Raw genomic sequence first — 22,861 nt, 5'->3', positions numbered from 1 at the left:
CCTTTGCCTTTAGACCATACCGTGTCAGGCTCGCCCCCCAACCCTGGCCAATCCTTCATCTATCTTTGTAGCATGACAGGGACAAGTATGCTAAGTAAATAAATAAGAGTTTTCTAAATTTCTCAGATGTACAATGGTACCTCGGGTTACGTACTTAATTCGTTCCGGAGGTCTGTTCTTAACCTGAAACTGTTCTTAACCTGAAGCACCACTTTAGCTAATGAGGCCTCCAGCTGCTGCCGTGCTGCCGGAGCACGATTTCTGTTCTCATCCTGCAGCAAAGTTCTTAACCCAAGGTACTATTTCTGGGTTAGCGGAGTCTGTAACCTGAAGTGTATGTAACTCGAGGTACCACTGTATTTGCACCTGAGGGAGTTAGGAAGAGGAGAGGAATTACAACACCGGAGCCTGCCACCATGTAAGGAGTTTGGGTGTGAGATCAGACCCTGTTGTACTTCCAGTGACATAACTGGGAGTTCGTATTTGGTTATCGAGAGACTATCTTCCAGGGATTTTTTTGGGGGGGGGAGTGGGGAGCCCAGTTATGATATTCAAATTGTTTGACCTTTTATTTATTTATTTCCTTTATTTTGTTCTTGTGTATTTACAGGCAATGCCTTGGGAAACATGAGGTGAGTCATAAAAACAGTGTAATATTTCAGAGTAAATCTGAAAAATGCATAATTTGGTTTTAATCGGAGGTTTCGAAATGAAGCCTTTGTGTTTAATTGGTTTGCCATGAGGTTTGTTTGCAACTGAAAGTATTCTGCTTTCCCCCTTGAAAGCGACAAATTGTTTTGTCATTTGAGATCTGCTGCGATTTCTATCAAGACTATTGCAAAATTGTTTTAGGAAATTTATAAGAGTGAACTACTTATTAACCTTGATGAAACTTTAAACTTTTGACATCGCGTTTCAAGAAATGTGGAATGCTAGCAAAATGTTCTTCTGTTCGTGTTTACTGGGATGATTTAGGATGAGCTCTGGTTTTATTGCGCTTGCTATTTTATGGCTTTTCCAAAATGTTTGGAAATGTTTAAACGATCTCTTCTCATGCAGTTTATATCGCTGGCCTGATACGTTCTGTGGCTGTTTGAGGAACATCTGCAAAATATGTTTTGTAAATTGATATTAACTATCACCTACGCTAGTATGATGCCTAAAGTGGAATATGAGAGCTCGAATTGTAAGGCAGTGATGTTATGACTTTCAGCTGAATGTTACACAGTGAGGCCCTGTGGTGATCTGAGAGCTTGGTCTGAAGTTATTTTAACATTTGGTAGTATAAATGAAAACAAGCATGAACACTGTCTTCAATTAAGCAATGGTAATAATTTTCTATGGGAAGTTACAAAACAATGAAGATCTGAGAGGATTTATGGTTTTTGTGCAGAGGAGAAGTGACTTGACAATCTACGCACAACAAATCCATTAGAAAAATAATAATTTTGGGGGAAATCTATACTTTTTCATTGTTAACGTAGAGATGGTATCAAGTTTGAACCATGACTTATTCTGATGTGGCGATAGCTACTGAAGCCTAAAAATGTGTGTACATAAATGAAATTTCTTGAGGCAACTTTATAAAAGTGCAACTAATTTTTAAAGTATATTTTGTTAACTTAAGTTCTTTCAGTAGTTAACATAAAAATGGTTAAAGTACAATATGCACGGTAAAAGAAAAATTAACAGTATAAAACCAATTTCAGCAGTAAAATTAAATATAAACAGGTCTTAACTTTAAAAAGGCCGAAACCTCAGAATGGTTGAGCTAAAATGAAAATCTGGTCCCTTTTTGAAATGCATTTATGTGATGAGAATGAGATTGACAGGCTTTTGTTCTGGTGAAGTAGTTGTTATTGGCTTCCTCACAATGCAGTTTGTGCAAGCCAGGTGAGCTAGCCTATATGAATGTAGGATTGAGTTTCAGCGAAACCATAATTGTGATAAAAAAGTGAGGACTTCACTAAAACATCGTCTTATATCCTCCTTCCTAATGGAGTTTCCCGTTCAGGGTTCCAGCCAGGTATTTCCTCCGATCAGGACATCCACTCTTTTCTCACCCTGATTAATCACATGATTAATGGATTGTGGAAGGGTTGTTGTTTTGTTCTTCTCTCTCCCCTCCCCCCCCAATTCCCCCCCCCCCAAAATGTGTGTGTTGTTTGTGCAAGCCTTAAGGTTCTTCCCAAGCATGCTGATATTTCCCTTTTGTTTTCAGTTGCCTGATTTGGGCCACAGTGCCGGCAGCTCTCTCAACCTCAATTAGTTGTTAGGAGGAGTGATTTATCAGACTTCTAAGTAGTCCAATGTAACAGAAATGAATTAAAGTGAACCCTTAACAGTTATGCACAATTGTACAGTCTTTTGAGCAGTGGACCATGTGATTTCAGATGACTTGGGGAAATTTAGAAAACTGAAAGTTTATTTAATACAAACTAGTATTGGCTTAGGCAGTAGATTTCCTCAACCTCTACTGGAAGTGAATTCAGGAACACCATGTGGCTATAACATCTTCTCAAATCATGTGTTAGATCTCATCAGCTAATGTGTAGGACTCAAACAAAACATTTATCCTCTTGTGCTTTGTTCAAGTCATGTAATACTCTATGCTTTGAAACGAAAGTTTAGATGGAACAGTCTGAAAGTAATTGACCAGCCACTTAGAAGGCTAGTATTCTAAATGTCACGTTAGTGGGTCTGCAAGTGTTGTAAGCTACATTGGTCCATTACAGAGAATAGTATTTGTGTACAAGCTCATCTTCAAACAAGTGTGGGTGGATTGATATGGACCTACTAGTCTTGGCAGATTACCCCATTCATGTCGAGAAAGTCAAGGTAGCTGTGTTGACTCATGAGACAGATGTCAAAATCTGTGTTAGGGCAATGTGTTTATTAGGCAGACAATATAATGTAAACTTTCAAATTCTCCAGAATTTTTCATCGGGATAGATGGTAAACAGACTGAGACAAGGGAGGAAAAAGTTGGCTGTTGATGGAGTCTGCATCTGAAAATAGTCTTAAAATGGATGATGGGAGGAGGCAGCAGGCTCTGTTAGGTATAAGGCAGGGTTCAGGTTGCACTTGTGGATGTTGGGAAGAAGGAATATCCATCCATATTAGAGAATATAATATTCAGCTGTTACTCAGATCTGTCTCCATCCTTAGATGAAACTTACACCTTTCTTATTCCTATTTTTCTCCTACCAAAGAACCTGTGTGTTTCACCGGACTCAAGCTATCTTGATGTCATTTTAACTACTACTATAGTAGCTTCCTATGGATGCCATGAATACTAACAGTAACATTTGATTCAGTGCATTTTGATTACATAATTATAATTCTTTATGGGTCACTTTGCTATCACATTGAAATTACTATCGAATTCTAATGTTCTGTAAATGCATGTGATTGATTTTCCTCTTTGGCATAAATTGCACCTCTTAGGATGCTGGTTTATAACGTCTTCATTTTCCGGTTTCTAAGAATGCAAAAGAAGCATACCAATTTTAATTATCGGCCTATAAGCCAGTAATGAAATTACCAAATCATAAATGCTGCCAGAGGGGATGCTTTGCTTCCGTGGTGATTTCTTTTAATTTTGATTTGGTCAAAAACCCAATTTCTCATAGATGTAAAATAGTGTGCATATGAACATAGTGGGGTTTGACTAACTTATTTTCTAAATTTATACTTTTAAAAATGCAGGTTTTTAAAAAGCCCTTCTTGGTACAAGGGAAAGAAATGAGTTGTATATTTCTTAGCTAGATAGCCTCAGACTACTTTCTTGTTCAATGTTGTTTACATTTCTTGGCACAGAGTGTGGCCTTTCATTTATATTCCAGACTTCAGCAAGAAACTGCATTTTTTAAAATTACTTTTCTGTTACACAAACATACAAACAAGAAGGAGAAGACATAACATGCAGTGCAGACCATATTGGCAATTGCAATGTTTTGAAAAAGTTTAACATCAAATACATAACTGTGGTTGACTCATCTCTGTGTCAGTTATTCCAGTGTAAATATAGATATACATAAGGGAATCTGGGAACTTTTATAAAATCGGGGGAAGTTTGCACAGCCTTGAAATGACTTCTCATTCTAGATGGTGATTTACAGCTAATTTGTCACTAGAGCCAAGTAATGCTAAACTGCTACCTCTGTATTCATTACCTTGCACATTCTTCCTCCTTTTGTCTTTTGGTTCTGTTACAATCCGTCTCCATAAGCGTGTGATCCTTATAACTTTTTCACTGCCTTCTTGATTGCAGCCTTCATCTCCCCTCCTTCTCTCTCTCTCTCTCCTACTAAAGACTTAAAATTAGCACTCGTCTGGATAATAGCAGCAAGCCTATTTTGTATCTTCTGATTTCTCATCTCCATCCTCTTAACACCTGTTCTACCTTCTGTTGTTCATCTTCCTTGTTCTGGTCATGATTTTGATGTGTTGCCTTTTGCTGCTCCCTCTTTTCCATTGCTTGTCTTTTCCTCCAGTGAGTTCACATTTTCAAGACATTACATTTCTTCTTCCCTGCTTCTGTTTTGCTGGGACATCACCAGTATTTCAAGCAGGGATAACCAACATGGTGCCCTCCAGATGTTGCTGAATTCCAACTCTCATCAGCTCCAGCCAGCGTGACCAATATTCAAGGATGATGGGAGTTGTAGTCTTTATGCAGAAATAGGTGCCAAAACTGTAGCCGCCCTTGTCCATTTCAAACAACAAAAAAGCTACGCTTCAGTAACATGCTATCTAGTTTGCATAAATTATTCCCTATTCCTGAACACTTGTGTTGTAATATCATGCTGAAATGCCATTAATTCCACATCTTTTCAGAACAATTTGCTGGCACAGTAAATTTCAATGTTAGGCTGTAAACATTCCAGTAGAAGTCATTTTTTATACTGCTTTTCTCATTATAATAGGATTATTCTTGCTATCCTGCTGGTTATATAGAGCCAGGCTTTTTGTTCGTTAGCTGAAAAGCTATTCTGAGTGATGTTTTAATTCAAACTTCTGAGCGTGTTCCAGGATGCTGACTCCAATATGTTGTTGCAGCCAATGTGTGGCTGTTGCAAAAAACAGTAGTGTTATGTTTCGTCCTTTTTCTTCACCTGGTAGTATTTAGTAATATTAAATATGTGACGTGTTGTTAGTTTCCAGACTTTACAAATGACCATTTAAGTGGAGAGGTGTCAGCTGAAGGCCAGGAAAAAACCCCAACCACTATTGTCTGTGAAGTTAGCTCTTTATTCAAAGAAACCAAATCAATGCAGGCCTTGTGACCCCAGCAACTCTTCCCCAAAGGTCTTGCCTCAATGAGGCAGTTGCAAGGACTGAAGGTCCCCACCTTCCCACCACTCTCTTAGACTCCTTCCCTGGGTCCTTCCCCAGCAACCTGAGGCTCCTTTGCATTGCTTCTCTTTGCTCCACCCTCCTCATGGGAGACCAGGGGGGAGCTGCCTGCCTCCATTCTGCCTCCTGACCCCCCCCCCCTTTCTAGCCTCCACCTCTGATTCAGCCCCTTCTTGCTCACTAAACCCTATTACCTCTTCAGCTTCTGACACTTCCTCCGGTCTGTCTGCTCCCTCTTCTCCCTCTTATTGTTGTTCCGACACCAATCCTCTGGCTCTGAGCCTTCTTCCCCTGGGGGTTCCTCAGCTGTTGCCTCACACCACTGCTCTGCATCCAGCCAGTCTGTGACAAGAAGGTGCAGGAAAGCTTGCAATGAGATGATGTTGCATTACTAAGCATTATGTCAGGGGTTATGATACGGGTGGTGCTGTGGGTTAAACCACAGAGCCTAGGACTTGCCGATCAGAAGGTTGGCGGTTCGAATCCCCGCGACGGGGTGAGCTCCCGTTGCTCAGTCCCTGCTCCTGCCAACCTAGAAATTCAAAAGCACACCAAAAAGTGCAAGTAGATAAATAGGTACCGCTCCAGCGGGAAGGTAAACGGCATTTCCATGCGCTGCTCTGGTTTGCCAGAAGTGGTTTGGTCATGCTGGCCACATGACCCGGAAGCTGTACGCCGGCTCCCTCGGCCAATAAAGCGAGATGAGCGCCACAACCCCAGAGTCGGTCACGACTGGACCCCTAATGGTCAGGGGTCCCTTTACCCCTTTACCTTTATGACACATCAGGTCCAGGAACCAAAAGTGACTCTAGAGGCCTTTGTCTGGCCCTCGGTTACTCAGACACCTTGAACCACACCCCTTGCATTTGAAGTTGCTGTCCATCTAGCATTTCAAGTTTCTTCGTAAGGAAACCAGGAACTTAATTTGTATCTCAAGGTAAACCCAAATTTTGGAATGGAAACTTAAGTCTTTTTTAAAAAGTACGCTGTAACATATTTTTATATGGTTCTTCTCTCCCCCCCCCCTAATTTGACATAAAGTCCAAGAGTTTCTGACTTCATTTTGTTTTCACCTTCCACTTCCAGTGCTGTTGGCTTATAACAAGCCTAATGTTTGGTGAAAGAGGAACATATAAATTTATATTGGAGGAGGATGTATTATTTATATGAACGTGGGGTTTCCCCCCCTGCAATCTGTCTCCTGAAGGAAACATTTTCTTCAGTGTTGTTGCTAATTCTCACCTCTCCCAAAATGGATGTTGGCTGGTTCTTCTGTTCTACCTCTTATCGTCCTTCTGTGAGCTACCTTGATGTTTTGGATTTGTGAAAATGTTTGTTTTTAGCGGAAGTAATAATTTGAAGAAATTGCAGCTAAGCAGAAGATACTAGAACTTCAAAGCATTCCTTACATGCTGTTCTTTCAGGCATGGAAATGGATTTGATGTTAGAAGCTAACAGCAGAAAGTCTTACACAGCCCAGTTGCTTGTGCTTTTGGTGGATGTGACTGTACACAATTCTCTGACTAAAAAGCAGATTGTGAGTGGAATTGCAGATGTGGTTTGTAGCAAGCCAGCCATCTAGTTACAACTTAATTTATTTATTTTTAACAGGAGAGTTTTGTGTAGCTCCTTCCGTGACTTGATTTCTCTATTTTACCTCCTCCTTAGACCCCTCTACAGTCTACTCCAAACTGGTGCCCTTCCATCGACCCCACACATCATGGCCAATGGTTAAGGATGGTGGCCATTACAGTACAATATATGGAGGGCACCAGTTTGGGGAAGGCTGAACTACATGTTCCTGAGACAATGCAATTGATGCTGACCTTCAAACTTTCTCACCTGTATGTTCCAGGAGCTGTGGTTCAATATCTACTCATGGCTTTTCAGCATGTTTCTTAACACGCAAGCTGTGTAAACATGCTCTAAAGTAAAAGCACATGTAGAAGTTTTCAGATGTTCCTGGAACCTTATGGGAGAAAACCCAAAGTTAGTTTCTGCCACATCGCTCAAGGTCTAAGCAAAGTAGATTTAGCATCTTGTCCTATTCCAGTGTAGGGCTAAATAAATAAGCTGAACATTTTCCCCTGGCAGAACCCTACTGTATAGAGGTGATTTTTTTAAAAAGCCACTATGCCCATCGATTACAGAGGTAGGTATTAATTGGAAAGCCAGAGCGGTGTAATGATTAGGGTATAAGACTAGGACCAGGGAAATCCAGGTTCAAATATCCACTAAACCTTGAAACCCACTGGGTTGGGACAGTCACTACTTCTCAGCTTTACCTACCAAAGAAGATAGTTTGTGGAATGTTCTCCCCAGAGAGGCTTTCCTGGCACCTTCATTACGTATATTTAGGCACTAGGCAAAAACATTCATCATCTTCTAGGCCTTTGGCTAATTAAACAATCATTGGCCTTTTAAACTGTGTTGTGGGGTGGTGTTTTTGTTTGTTACTATGTTTTTCTGTTTTAGATTGCAAACTACCCTGTGATATTCGGATAAAGGGAGATATAAAATGTAATAGCAAAGGGGGCATGTATGGTGCCTTGAGCTCCATAGAGAAAAGACAGGCTGTAAGTGCCATGTTTTGTTGGATTGTTTAGAATATAAACTTTTAGAATGTAGCTGATAAAAGAGGCAATGTATACTCAAATGTGTACATCTGGAGGATTTTCTTAATTCTGATTGGACTTAACTGCCTGATGCAGAATCATCCCACACTAACAAGTTTCAGTTGTCCCATGGCAAATTGAACTGATGGATCTTGTGTTATCTACTGGATTTTATGGGATAGTCATTGCTAAGGTTTGTAGCTAGGGCTGCAATCCTATACACAGTTACCTGGGAGGACCTCCAACTGAACTCAGTTTGACTTACTTCTGAGTAGACAAGTATGAAATTGTATTTTGCCTCTTCAAGCTTATTTTATCATGTATTATTATGGATTTTAAAACCTATAATGCAAACATGTAAGCTAGTGGCAGTTTTGAAGGGAATATTTTTCCAGAGTTTCAATTGCACAGCTTCCAAGAATACAACCTTATACCAAAACAAGTTATCAGAGGGCAAACTCTAGAATGTGTATTTCATCATAATCACTGATCTCCAGCAATATATCTGCCACACTTCAGAAAACTTTTGAGGAGTCCAATTATTGTCAGCATTACTTAAGTGTCAAGTTCACCCCAGTTCCTGTTTGTGCATGTTTCTGTACTTTTCCTTCTGTCTCAAAGAGAGAGAGAGAATTATGGATTGTCTGCCTTGTCTGGAATATCTTTAGTTCTGATTTGGATGCTTCTCGAAAGCAGAATTGATACAGAGTTTTCATATGCTTTTTCGTAATGCTGTTATGCCCATGTGCACATGGGCAAGTTTTAATTCTTATTTTATGGAAACTGTTGAACGCTGTCCACAGTGGTCCCCATACAAGTTGTCTTCCATCTTTCAGGTGAGTCCATTGGCATGTCATGCTGTGGGACCCTACTCCTGCAAAAGGTTGTGTGGAAGGCTCCTTGACTGCCAGAATCATACTTGCACGAAGGAATGCCATAAAGTTACTGAAACAGATAGCAGCAACGATGTCCATAAGGTAAGCTTGACCTTTCTTGCAGCAGAGCAAAAACACCTTGCTGTCAGGTGCTGTGAAATGCAACCAGCTCAGATGCTTTTAAATGTTTTTGGTATATGGTTCAGTTAGGTTTGATTGTCCATATTAAATGGCAAGGGGTGTGCATGAGAAAGCACCTGGTTGTACATTAAATAATAAAATATGCCCATTCTTCAGTGGATTGTGGAGTCAAAATTTTATCCAGAAATAATACATAACAGTCTTGCACGGTTTCTGTTCTTCATGGAAGTTCCTTGTTTGAATTTTAATAGTGTGAGTCAGTTGATAATGCCAAGCAAAATATATGAAATGGAAAGCAATAGCACTTCATATTACCATTGTGACAATTATTTCTTATACCATTATTGCTCTACTTTTTAAACTGTTGACCGGAGAGATGTCAGGTATCCACCACAACCCATAAGACCTCTTTCCTCAGCAACAATTGCCAGTTCAGACATCATCAGTGTACATGTGAAGTCAGTTTATTTATATATATTATTTATTTATTTATAAAGATAAAGAAATGGATATGACTTTATTCTAATATTTTATCATTATTTAGCTTCTGACAGTTTAAACTACAAATACCAGAACAAAATAAACATCAAATAAAAAGAACAATACAGCACAATTTTCTAAGTTTCTGATACCCATTTTTGTTTTTATTACTGATCTGGTATTGATTTACATCATTTTTGTTTCACGTAATATTTATAAATATGTGTACAGTATAGAAAACTAAAGCAACAGCGTTTTACCTCTGAGTCTTTGGCAGTCTCCAGGTGATGTCTTCCCTATTCACAAAATGAAATAAAAGAAAAGCCATATATTTTCAGAATCATTGGTCTCCTTTGTAGCCTTTGACATCTGCATTATTTAACCCAATAATCAAAATTTTGACTATAGCTTGTGGTTAGTAAAGAGAGTGAAACCACGATCCCAGGTTTGGGCAAAACATTATGACAAACTTTGGCTTACCTCAGCGTGGTGTGGGAATGAAAAGGACCGGGGGGGAGCAAAGTGGCTGTGAGCCCCTCTCCCCCAGGAACCCACACATTCACTGGTCCCAGTAAACCAGGCATGGCCAAACTTGGCCCTCCAGCTGTTTTGGGACTACAATTCCCATCATCCCTGTCTACTGGTCCTGTTAGCTAGGGATGATGGGAGCTGTAGTCCCAAAACAGCTGGAGGACCAAGTTTGGCGATGTCTGCAGTAAACCATAGTTTGTCTTAATGTGACATATGAGCCAGGTCAGTCACTGTTTTTCAGCCTGACCTTATCTCATAGGGTTGTTATGAAGATAATATGATGAGAGGGGAGTGTCAGTTGCTGGGGAGAGAGGGGTGCACAAGACTTTGGCAAGCCCACCTAATGGAATGAATGCTGGCAAGCAACTTCACTTCCTTTATGTGTGTGTGACTCTAAATAACTGTCATTCCCTAATGAGTTTTTTTTTTAATTGAACCACTTGTGGAAACAGACTTGTTTCCTGGACACTGTGCTAAAGGAGGCTAAAATCTCTTAAGTAAATTGCTCCATTGAAATAATGTTAAACCTAGTTACAGTGGATACAAATAAAGATATTTAACCTTTAAAGATTGTCCTCTTATCTGTGGTGAGGAATATGCAGCCATTTCACTAACATGCTCCTTTTCAGCTGTTTGTAGAATAGATTCCTGTCTCGAAAAATTATTTGTTGCTAAGAAGACTATAAAAGGACAGAAATCATACTGATGAATGATGTGTGTTGTGCTGTCATTCACTGCCCTTGATACTATGTACTTTATGGTAGAAACTAAAAACAGAAGGCTTTCTTGAGTAGTAATTTTTGGCTTTCTGTGGGGTTTTTTTTTAACTTCTTGAATCCAATATATATTTGAACAGTGACGCCTTAATGACTCAAATTAATGTCTTTTAGTACAGTGCAGGTGAAAAGCAAGAAAAAGTTTTGCTTTGTGCTCAAATGCCATAGTTACAATCACATAACAATTTCGTTCGTTTTAACCTTTCCGAGATTGACATTTGGTGGCATTAAATGTCATTTGCTTAGTCTCCACCTTTACTTCAGCTCTTGTTCTAATTCCCCTTTTGAAATTCAGTGCAAACTAGCTCAGCTACTTGTGACTGACAAGAGGGTCCTGTGTGGTGTTCTGGTGGTTTCGTATATAATACTGCATGCATATGTAATAATAATAATTAAGGTAAATGCATCTTAGTAGAGGCATTAAGCTAAATGCTTGGTAACAGGGGGGGAGAGTTTGGAATGGTAGTGAGCGGATGAGAGTTTAAAGGGGAGTTTGATGGTGGGACAGTTTGAGTTCATTTGAGAGTTGCATGGAGAGTGGAGTTAGTGTGGAGTCTGAGAGCCTGTGGTCGATGGTGTAAGAGCAGGGTTAATTTATTAATAGAGCACCAGTATTACAGTAACCGGACGCGGGTGGTGCTGTGGGTTAAACCACAGAGCCTAGGACCTGCCGTTCAGAAGGTCGGCAGTTCAAATCCCCACGACGGGGTGAGCTCCCGTTGCTCAGTCCCTGCTCCTGCCAACCTAGCAGTTTGAAAGTGCATCAAAGTGCAAGTAGATAAATAGGTACTGCTCCGGTGGTACTTTCCGTGTGCTGCTCTGGTTCGCCAGAAGCGGCTTAGTCATGCTGGCCACATGACCCGGAAGCTCCCTCGACCAATAAAGCGAGATGAGCGCCGCAACCACAGAGTCGGTCACAACTGGACCTAATAGTCAGGGGTCCCTTTACCTTTACCTTTACCTATTACAGTAACCATTACTGTCTATTTAATAAAGTGACAAATAAGATAAAGGCTGAAACCATACGCTTATGTACACCCTTGTAATCAGACAGCCCTTTTGATTATTTCCATTTAATAAATTATTGCATTATACCACACACCATTTATTTAGGTACACTAGGGTGGAGTAGTCAGATAAACATTATCTGTGGTGGCAGCAGAAACAAAAGGGAGTTTTAGAAATACCCATCAAAAACCCAGCTCAGACCTGTGCATCCTGTTAAGAGGGAGTGTGGGCAGTGCCTGAGCATCTCATGACAGAGGCAGGATTTGGGGTGGGTGGCATGACAACCTGCAACAAAACGTTGCAGTATTTAATTGCCTCCTAATAGGTGTGCTGCTGTTTAGGGTGCTGGCCAGCCAGCCATGCTTTCCTTCAGCAGACCATTCCATCCAGTTTTCAGTTTTTCTGTTCCACATTCTGTGGCTGCTGAGCATTCTCAGTTCTCACGGGCTGTTTTTGGAAGGTGGTTTTTTTCAAAATGTACTTCTGAAAACTCTGCATATCCCTATTGCATCTTCCAAATGTTTTGATGTTTCCCTCTTGTTTCGGAGTTTCTTGGGGCTGCAGTCCTATTGGCATTTGGCACCTGAGTTCGTCGTGAGAAGGTGCAATTACAGGGTAATTCTGTATTACCTTTAACTTGCTGTTCATTTGCATTTTTTAAAACTTGTATTCTAGCCAACTGCAGAAGCCACAGTTAACAACAGGGAAAGGATCTTGCAGGTATATTTTGCTATGATTTGGGGGGGGGGGCACTTCACATGTAACGAGGAATCGCTGCCAGATGACCGTGAAAGAGAGTGCTGTTGGTTGCCTGCAGTTCTAAGTAACCTATGAAGCTGCTCTGTGTGACTCCTAGAAACGAGAATAGTGTGCTGTTTTTATACCCTTGTTTTTTGTGTACTTTTGAAACATTGCAGCTTGATTTTGTGATTTGCCTTCCTTTCAAAAATAAAAAAGGTAATTAGGTTTGTTTACTTAACCAAGTGCAACCATGGTTAAAAAAAAAAGGTTATTGAACTAATAAATTGTCCAAAGAACAAATAATTCCACCACTTCATTTTCCCGTGTTACTAGGCAGGTCAAGAATGTTCTCAGTGTGAAGAAGAATGCTCCAAGCCACGACCACCTGGGTGCCCTCATTCATGCCCCCTGCCTTGCCACCCTGGAGATTGCCCGCTGTGTGCCCAGATGATACGGATGAAGTGTCACTGCAAACTCACAAGCCTGTACATTGAATGCATGTAAGTAATTAAAGGAGACTCTGCTTCAACTTTGAAAATGTAAAATACTATGCAGTTTGTATGCTGCGTTAGGGAAGAGCTTTTCTCCCCCCTGCCTTTCTTCTGGGATAATGGAAATTAATAATAATAATAATAATAATAATAATAATAATAATAATAATAATTTTTATTTATACCCCGCCCTCCCCAGCCAAGGCCGGGTTCAGGGTGGCTAACAAGCAATAATAAAAACGCTGAATGAATACAACTTAAAAACAAGATTAAAATACAACATTAAAATATTGAAACATTAAAATATTAAAATGCAGCCTCATCACAGGAGGAGAAAGGAAAAAGAAAGAAGGGGAGGCAATCAAATTGGCTCCAAGCCAAAGGCCAGGCGGAACAACTCTGTCTTACAGGCCCTGCGGAAAGAAATCAGATCCTGCAGGGCCCTGGTCTCATGAGGCAGAGCGTTCCACCAGGCTGGAGCCAGTGTTGAAAAGGCCCTGGCTCTGGTTGAAGCCAATCTAACTTCCTTAGGGCCGGGGACCACTAGGGTGTTGCTATTTATGGACCTTGAGGCTCTCCGTGGGGCATACCGAGAGAGGCGGTCCCGTAGGTACGAGGGTCCTAGGCCGGTGCAGCAAACAGCCTGTTTAAACTGGCTTGGAGACAACTGTGTTTGCCTGCTTGGTCTTTCCAACATCTGCACATGATATAGGGGCCCATATCCATAGCGTTCCTGTTCTGGCAGGCTGGTTTTAGCAACTGCCTTGTCACATGCAGTTAGAGCCATTCCTGAAGGGGATTCTGTAAACTACCTACTGGAATGCTGGGAAGAGAAATCCTGAGAAACTGGTGCAACCTAAGGCTTGTTTGAGCAAATCTAGCCAAGAGAGAGAGAGAGAAGGAGGTGTGGAAAATGTTTGCCCTGGAGATCATGCTAGCCAGCAAAGTAGCAGGGACTTTTGGCCCATTGGACAGCCAGCTTGTAGGATCTTGCTCTAAATCCATGTTGCTGGCATAGCTTAGCATGGTGTTGAGCAACAGTGGCAGACTGGGGGCTTTCAAATTTCCGTGGTGCCCTGTGCGATGCCAAAATTTGCCCCTCCCACCCTTCCTTTTCTAAGTCATTGTTGTGATATTCCCTGCTGTTCCCTCTCTGCTTTGCGCCCAGTGAGCGCAAACCAGTTGCCCTCCCCTAAATCTGCATCTGTGAAGAAGCCCAGGTGTTGACATAAGCACCACATATGCTAACCGTTCTGAGATAATGTGCTTTCCCCCTGTCATAAGAGCGTATTCACTGAACACACTTTGACCTCATTCACGTGTAACACTAAACCAAACCATGGTTTAATGCAAGCATCTTGGCTCCTGATGGGGAGATTGCAGCTACTTTGCTCTGGTGGTTCTGCTGTGCTAAGCTATGATTTGGCTTTGCATGTTGTCTGATCCTGGGCTCATGGTTTAGCTTACTCCAGACAAACCATGGTTATAGCTTATGGTTTCTCTGAAGAGAGCGAAACCACAAGCCCAGGTTCAGTGAATCTCAGTTTCTCTCTCTCCCGCCTTGGTAAAAGCAGTTTGTTCCTCCTGGCTCTCTGTTCTTCTGTCAGTTAAGTGTTTCTCTTCTGCAGTCTTTCCCTATTTCTATTTGTTGCCGCAGCGCATCTGTACTAACACCCTGTCTCTGTGTCTTGTCATCTTTCCCTGCTTTGCCTGGTTTGCTGGAAAAAACAAAACAAAACAAAACTCTGTCTTTCTCTCTCTGCTTTCTCCTTAGTCTTATTGTGCCTTTCTGTTTCTGTGTATAATTCCTTCTTTGCTTTGCTGTATTTTCTACTGGCTGTCCCTTTCCTATACAGTGGTACCCCGGGTTAAGAACTTAATTCGTTCTGGAAGTCTGTTCTTAACCTGAAACTGTTCTTAACCTGAAGCACCACTTTAGCTAATGGGGCCTCCTGCTGCTGCTGTGCCGCCGCTGCACAATTTCTGTTCTCATCCTGAAGCAAAGTTCTTAACCCGAGGTAATATTTCTGGGTTAGCAGAGTCTGTAACCTGAAGCGTATGTAACCCGAAGTACCACTGTACTTTCTGAGGAGACAGTTGCCAGTTGGGAGAAGCCGCTGGCCATTTTCTTTGCGTCCACCATTGCCGTCAGCGGAGCAGCGGCGTGGACAAAATTTGATTGGTTGCGGCATATAGTGGCTGCGCATCAGCTGCTGCTCTACCGCACGCCATCTTTACTGCCTCAGATCGCTCCTGCGTGAGCCCACAATCGGCTCTGGCCATGAGACAGCTGTTAGGGGACTTTCCGCCTCCATTTTAAACAGCCGATCCCGCTACTTTAAAGTGCAACAGCCACTTTCCGCTTCCTGGGGCTGGATTACACAACGGTTTCCAGCGTAAACTATTGCCACTCAACAGTTAAGCCGAAAAGGTCGCCTTCTGCTGACAACTTCTGCTATTTACTTCCTACTTCCAACAGCACTCCAAGTGTGTGTGTGTGTGTGTGTGTGTGTGTGAGAGAGAGAGAGAGAGAGAGAGAGAGAGAGAGAGAGAGAAAGAAAGAAACAGACCTGGGTGTGCTGCATGGCTGCAGCTAATTATTGCCTTCTCTGTGTGCATTGGGGGATCGGCGGTGCCTGTTTCAGTGGGTTTCTTCCCGCATTCTAAGTGCAATATTTTTATTTTGCCACCTGTGCTCTATAACTGACTTCTTTCTAGTGCCTAGGGAACCGGGCCAGCCTGCACCTAAGGAAGCAAAGCAAAAGTCTAAGCTTTTCCAACCCACGAGCTATGCTGCCATCACATTTGGTTTGGGGGCTAAGTGACACATACGTGGCATGCAAGGCATTTTTTTCATTAGAAGAAATCATTTAGTAAACATTGGGTTGCTAATGAGCCCCGTTCAGCTGCCGGCAAAGTGGCAAGAGCAATAACAGCATGCATTAGTGTTGTGCTTCAACGTCCCCCAATATAATGCAGACTTTTAAGAACAAAGTACTACCGTTTTTATGAGCTACTTAACAAAGATGAAAACAACCGAGTTTGGTGGCATCTTAAATACTAACAAATGTATTACGGCATAATCTTTTGTTTATTAAAACCCACTTTCTCAGATGCGTGACATGTTGCCTTTATTTGACAGGATGTGCTCTCTCCCTCTCTCTCTCTCACGCACTTTGTAAACAGTGTGTACTTGTTCATTTTAACTCCTTTTTAAATGTTGTTTTTCTCGATTTAACTCTTATTTCTTCAGAAAAATCACCTGTGCTGACTTAAAGGAAAAAGATGAGCTGAGTTCCTGCAAAAATCAGTGTCCAAAAGAGGTAATTATATATGAATTAAAAATATTTGGGGAATATTTGATAAGTACTGCAATCCCCCCGACCCCAATTCTTAAAATTTATTTTTTTGTGTGTTTTTTTACTTGTTAAACACTGGCAAAATCACACGAGGTACTTAAGTGTGTATTCCCATTTGCAAGTGTACTTTTATCCCACAATTTTCACTGCGTGAAACTGGTGGCGGTTCATTGTTGTTGTTGTTGATGTTGTTGTCGTCGTTCTTTAAACTGGTAGGGAAGAATAGAGAAAAAGTATATTACAGTATTCTGATATATGTGTAATGCAAGATGGATAAAAAATGATTTAATAACATAAAAAAACATTAAAAATTGTAGATACTAATTTCCTCTTAAGTAATAACTTGGATAATATTGGGTCATTTGGATGTAAGCATGCTACCTAGCTTGTAAAAGGGATGCGGGTGGTGCTGTAGTCTAAACCACTGAGCCTCTTGGGCTTGCCGATCAGAAGGTCGGCAGTTCGAATCCCCGTAACAGAGTGAGCTCCTGTTGCTCTGTCCCAGCTGCTGCCAACCTAGCAGTTTGAAAGCATGCCAGTGCAAGTAGATAAGTATGTACCACTGCAGCAGGAAGGTAAACAGCGTTTCTGTGCGCTCTGGCACTCGCCACAGTGTTCCGTTGTGCCTGAAGCGGCTTAGTCATGCTAGCCACATGACTCGGAATGCTGTTTGTGGACAAATGCCGGCTCCCTTGGCCTGAAAGCGAGATGAGCGCCGCAACCCCATAGTCACCTTTGACTGGACTTAACCGTCCAGGGGTCCTTTACCTTTACTTTTCCTAACTTGTGTACTTAAGAACTAGCCTTGTAACAACAGGCAACCAGGAATTCCATGCAGGTGCGTGAGGACGAGGGATGGAGTGCTTTGTCCCACCTTCACCAGCACCCAGCAGGCTATTATTATTATTATTATTATTATTATTATTATTATTTATTATAGACAACTAACTTTTGGGGGCTTATTAGAAGGGTACATTCTAAATGGAAATTGCAGAACGCACAGAAAAGTGTACATTTCTTACAATACGGAAGAGTTTAAGGCCAGAACATGCAGGGTTTATTTTCTCTTTCTTGCTGGCAAGGGGAAATTAACTCTTCGCATTAGGGCTTGGGGAGAAAAGCAAAACGCTTGTTAATCTCTAAACCAGAGGTCACCAACCTTTTGGGGGCTCATGGGCAGATTTACAAACCAAGAGAAACGGTCATGGTCACCAAGCACACACCACAGTTGTGTATCCACACACACACTTACTTCCCTGTCCCTAGCAATTAGGCTTGGACAAATTAAAGAGGTCAGATCTTAAAGCCTGGGGAAATAAATAAGGTTTTTGCCACTGAGTAGACTCTTTTCCTACTAGCCACGGTTTTTCCCTTGCCAGCCAGTAAAATAATCCACAACTAGGCTACAATAGAAGGCTTTCCTCCCTAAGCCTATTGGAGCCATCACTTCCTCCACTAACACGCTCACGTAGCTGCATGCAATTACTGGCTCCCTATAGCTACGAGGCTAGCGTTTAAAAGCAAGAGTGGTCTAACAAGTTTATTTCCATGTTATTTAAAATTAACCTAGTTTTAAGACTTAGCATTTACATTTTTGTTTATTTAAACAATCCAGTTAAAAATTTAATAATAATAATAATAATAATAATAATAATAATAATAATTAATAATAATAATTAATAATAATAATAATTTTAAAATGTGAGGTTTTGAGACATTTGTTTGGCTACAGTAGTACTAAGCACAGAAGGAGTTTTCACTGTCTGGTGCAAGTGATACCTTTTTAGTGTCCCTCTCCCTTTCGCTTTAGGGAACAAGCAAACTTTGATGCTGCCAGAGGCAAAACTTTCAGTGTCCTATAACAGAAAGTTTATAGAAACAGCAACTATTGCTGACCTTTTGCTATTATGGAATTCAAGGCAGTGTAATGTAAATTTAATTAGATGGTATTATGGTTTGTAAGTATTTTGCATTTTATGACATTTTGTCCCATCACCTTAAATGGGCAATTGCACCCTAAAATGCAGCACATAAATTATTAAATAAAAATAGGCAGTAGTTGTGTTCCAATGTTATAAGAATCAGCCTAGTCGCTCTCCATGCTTGCATTTTACTCTTTACTCCTTCTGTTGTGGCTGCAAAGAGATTTGAAGCTTGCATTTTAGATTAACCACATTTTTAATATGTTGTCTGAACCCTAAACTGTGTTTATTCTTAACTGTGGTTAGTAAAAAAGCAAGTATCTTCATACACTATTGTTTGAAGTTGGATTGTTTGTCTGCATTCAGGGATAGGGGAGTGTGATGGGATGATGAGCTGCTTGTGCGTAAAATCCTAATCCCTCAGAGTTTGGCTAAGTCCCCAAACCTCTGTCTGTGATGGAGCTCCTTAAACATGACTCCATCAATCGCTCGTTGAATCGGACAGTGGGCGTTTACGGAACTTCTTCCAGCATAAAAGCTCCTTAACGGAAACGCGTCTTCTGGACTCTCGGCGTGACAGTTTCCGCCGAGGAGTGGGTGTCCCTACAGGAGGTCCTGAAATCTCCCCGCTGCTCCCGCTTGAAGTGTCTCTGAGCCCTCCCTCCGACTCACTTTCCCTTGGAACTCCACTTCTCCCCCTGCTGGTCCCCTCCTCCGCTGAATGGTCTCTCTCACCCTCCATGAGCCCTTTCACCTCCTTAGTCTCAGATGGCAGTTCCCTGACATCCACCTCCCCTCCAGGGCCCCCTTCACCCCCTTCCCTCCCCTCCTCTGCGGGAGGCGAGGGAGCAAAACCCCTGAAGGAACCTCCCTCATCTTCCGAAGTTTCGAACACTTCCCTCCACCTTTTGCTGTCTCCGGTTTCCAAGTACTCCTCCTCATCGGAGTCTGTTCCTCCTTCCAACTCCGATTCCCTGAATCCCTCCAGTTCCTCCTCATCGTCGGTGGTGCCAAAGTACTCCCTCCGAAACCTCGCTACTGGCTGAGGTTTCCTGGGGAACCTTTGGTGGAACGTTTCGATCAAGATCTCGTCACGGACCTCCTCTGCCTTCACCCAGGTGTTTTCCGACTCCGGTTCCCCTTCCCACGCGACCAAATACTCCACCTGATTACCCTTCCACCTGGAGTCGATGATTTCCGCCACATGGTTGCGGCTTTCCCTTTCTTCTATGGCTGGCCCCCGTGTGGATACCCCTTCACCTTCCCCCCTGTATGGTGACAGTAATGACCTGTGGAATACTGGGTGCAGTTTCATGTGGTTCGGTAACCGGAGTCTGAACGCCACTGGGTTGACCTGTTGGATGACCTCAAATGGTCCCAATCTTTTGGGTCTCAATTTCTTGCAACCCCCCTTGAACGGCAACCCTTGGGTTGATAGCCAGACCCGACTCCCCACCCTAATTGTTTCACCTTCCCTTCTGCTCTTGTCTGCCTGCCTCTTATATTCTTCCTTGGCCCTTTCTAAGTTGAGTTGGAGTTGACGATGGATCGCTTCCATTTCTTCTACAAAAAGTTCCGCGGCCGGAACACTCCATCTTTCCCCTCCTTCCCCTGGAAACGCCCTGGGGTGGCACCCATAATTAGCCAAAAAGGGGCTCATCCCGGTGGACACATTCTCAGCATTATTGTAAGCAAATTCCGCTAGTGCCAACTTTTCGACCCAATCGTTCTCTCTGTCATTGACATAACACCTCAGGTATTGTTGGAGAATACCGTTTGCTCTCTCCGCCTGCCCATTGGTCTCAGGGTGCCTGGCAGTCGAAAAGTTGACCTCTACGTGCAATAAGCTCATAAGTTTCCTCCAGAATCTGGACGTGAACTGTTTCCCTCTGTCGGAAACCACCCTCAAGGGGGCGCCATGCAGTCTGAAAATATGTTCTACAAACAATTTCGCTGTTTCTTCCGCCGTGACTGCATGTGAGCAAGCTACAAAGTGACCCATCTTAGTTAACAGGTCTACTACGACTAGTATGGCGGTTTTCCCCTGGGATTTGGGCAGATCAGTCATAAAATCTATCGACACCGCCTCCCACGGTCGTTCTGGTGTGGGTAACGGTTCTAATAACCCCGCTGGTGCCCGCCTTTCTCCTTTGGCTCTCTGGCATTGGTCACACCTTCTCACATACTCCCGTACATCCTCCCTCACCTTGGGCCACCAAAACTCCCTGGTCACCAACCACATGGTCTTGTGTTGCCCAAAATGCCCCGCTGTGGGATTGTCGTGCAGCTGTTTGAGTACTCTCCCCCTCAATTCCCCTTCGGGTATATATAGCGCCCCTCTGTAATACAATGCCCCGTTTCTTTCTTCAAAACCCCCGGGGTCTTCTCCCTCTCTCCTTAGACCTCTGAGCTTGTCCTGGGCGTACTCATCATTTACCGTTCCCTCTACCAGTTCTCTTTGCCCCACCCAGGCCGCACCACACACCCAGTGGTCCTCTGGGATAATATGTCTCTCTTCCGGCGCTCCCTCCCCCTCCAAATATTCAGGTTTGCGAGATAGAGCGTCCGCTCTGATGTTTTCTGGACCTGGCACATAGCAAATTTCAAAATGGAATTTGGAGAACTCCTGGGCCCATCTCACTTGTCGTTGGTTGAGCACCCGTGCCGTTCTCCAATACTCCAAATTCTTGTGGTCCGTACACACTTGCACCTTATGTTGTGCGCCAATTAGTAAGTGTCTCCATCTCCGGAACGCTTCGTGAATGGCGAGTAGTTCTCGGTCATATACCGTGTAGTTCCTCTCGGATTTGTTCAGCTTACGCGAAAAGAAGGCACACGGTCTCCATTCCGACTTATTGCTCCCTGGCTGAAGCAGCACCGCCCCCACCGCCCGGTCTGAGGCATCAGTTTCCACTCTCATGGGTTTTTGTAAATCCACATGCAGGAGCTGTTCTTCCGAAGCGAATGCCCTTTTCAATTCCTCAAAAGCATGCTCCGCCTCCGCCGTCCAAACGAATTTCTTCTTGCTGCTTAGACAGTCCGTGATGGGAGCCGTTAAGTGGGCAAAGTTCTTGATGAATTTACGGTAAAAGTTCCCAAACCCTAAGAACCTTTGCACATCTTTTTTCGTTTTCGGTGTCTTCCATTCCAGCACCGCCTGGACCTTGCCTGGATCCATGGCTAATCCCTTGTCTGATAAGCGGTACCCCAGGAATTCCACCTCCTTGGTGTGGAACTGACACTTCTCCAATTTCACCCACAACTGGTTTGCTTGCAGCTGGCTCAGCACTTCCCTGTCTGACATGGCATACAGCTTGCCCACGGGGAGCTGGGCCCCAGGGACCAGATTAATTTGGCAGTCAAAGTCTCTGTGCGGTGGTAATTTATCTGCTTCCCTTTCACTGAAGACCTTGCTCAGGTCAGCGTATTGTTTGGGCACCTTCCCTTTGTCCGCCACTTCCGTCCCTGCTAGAGAGGCTTTTGCCCCTTCTGGCACCTTTCCCTCTCTGCAGTGTTCCAGACAATGTGCTGACCCAAAGGAGACCACTCTCTGATGCCAGCCCACTAGCGGGTCATGCAACGCTAGCCAGCTCATTCCCAAAATGACTGGAGCCCCTCCCAGGGTGGCTACATTGAACGCTATCCTCTCAGTGTGCCTGGCCACCCTCATAACCATTGGGACGGTTTGTAGGCTGACTTCTCCTCCCAGCAGTTCCCTCCCATCGATCGTGGTGACCTGCAGGGGGTTGCTTAAAGGGAGTGTCTGTATCTGGTGTTCAGCTGCAAACTCCTTGCTCATAAAATTACAGGAGCTGCCTGAGTCCAGCAGCGCCTTAGTCTTTAGTGGGTATCCGTTTGCCAGCTCTAGCAACACCTCTATTACTAGGGCTGGTCTTGGAGGTTCCGGAGTGGGCACTTTTACTGCTCCTTGGCCTGTCTGCAGTGCCCTGACAGAGGCAGACAGGCGTTGGCTTTTACTGGCTCCTGGACTTCCTCCTCCTTCCCCCCAACAGCTCCCGCCATCCCTTGCCATTCCTTTCTTTGCGGGCAGACTCTGGCAAAGTGACCTGGCTGCTGGCAGAGATAACATTTCTTGGCGCTCTTTCCCTCCTTCTTCCTCCCTTCATTGGGATTTGAAACTGCGCGCGCGCGCGCTGTTCCAACTTCCATCGGCTCTCCTGGCGGGAAACTTGGTTCTGGAATCTCTGGAATGCGGAAATCCCTCCAACGCTCTCCTTTCCCCTCCCGCTTCTCCAAGGCTCTTGCCTCCTGGCGTGCTCCAATGGTCAGCGCTGATTTGGTCAGCTGGTCCATAGACTCCGCCCTGGGCGCCCGGGAAAGTTCATCTTTCACCGCCGAAGAAAGCCCCTCTTCAAAGAGCATTTGAATGGGTTCCGCCGAAAGGTCCCACCCCAATCTATGTATCAACATTGTAAACTCAGTCCAGTACTCACGAACCGATCGGCTCCCCTGTTTGCACGCCATCAATTGTCTGCGCACCAGCCCCTGTTCAATCTCGCTGGAAAACATCAAATCCATGGCGCGAAAAAACTTCCTCGCGTCC

The 22,861-nt window shown here is 43.3% G+C and overlaps 1 protein-coding gene across 2 annotated transcripts in view; it reads left to right on the top strand.

Moving 5' to 3' along the window:
* Positions 1 to 22,861, top strand: part of NFXL1 (nuclear transcription factor, X-box binding like 1) — a 58,812-nt gene that overhangs the window by 21,845 nt on the left and 14,106 nt on the right. For both annotated transcript variants that reach the window (XM_053403575.1, XM_053403576.1), the window contains 4 exons: positions 611 to 632; positions 8,810 to 8,950; positions 12,859 to 13,025; positions 16,270 to 16,339. In XM_053403575.1, coding sequence (XP_053259550.1) covers positions 611 to 632; positions 8,810 to 8,950; positions 12,859 to 13,025; positions 16,270 to 16,339 — 400 coding nt within the window. The remainder of the gene's footprint in view (positions 1 to 610; positions 633 to 8,809; positions 8,951 to 12,858; positions 13,026 to 16,269; positions 16,340 to 22,861) is intronic.

The sequence above is a fragment of the Podarcis raffonei genome, chromosome 9, assembly GCF_027172205.1.
Source record: "Podarcis raffonei isolate rPodRaf1 chromosome 9, rPodRaf1.pri, whole genome shotgun sequence".
Classification (NCBI taxonomy): Eukaryota; Metazoa; Chordata; class Lepidosauria; order Squamata; family Lacertidae; genus Podarcis; species Podarcis raffonei.
This window is presented reverse-complemented; position numbering and strand designations above follow the sequence as displayed.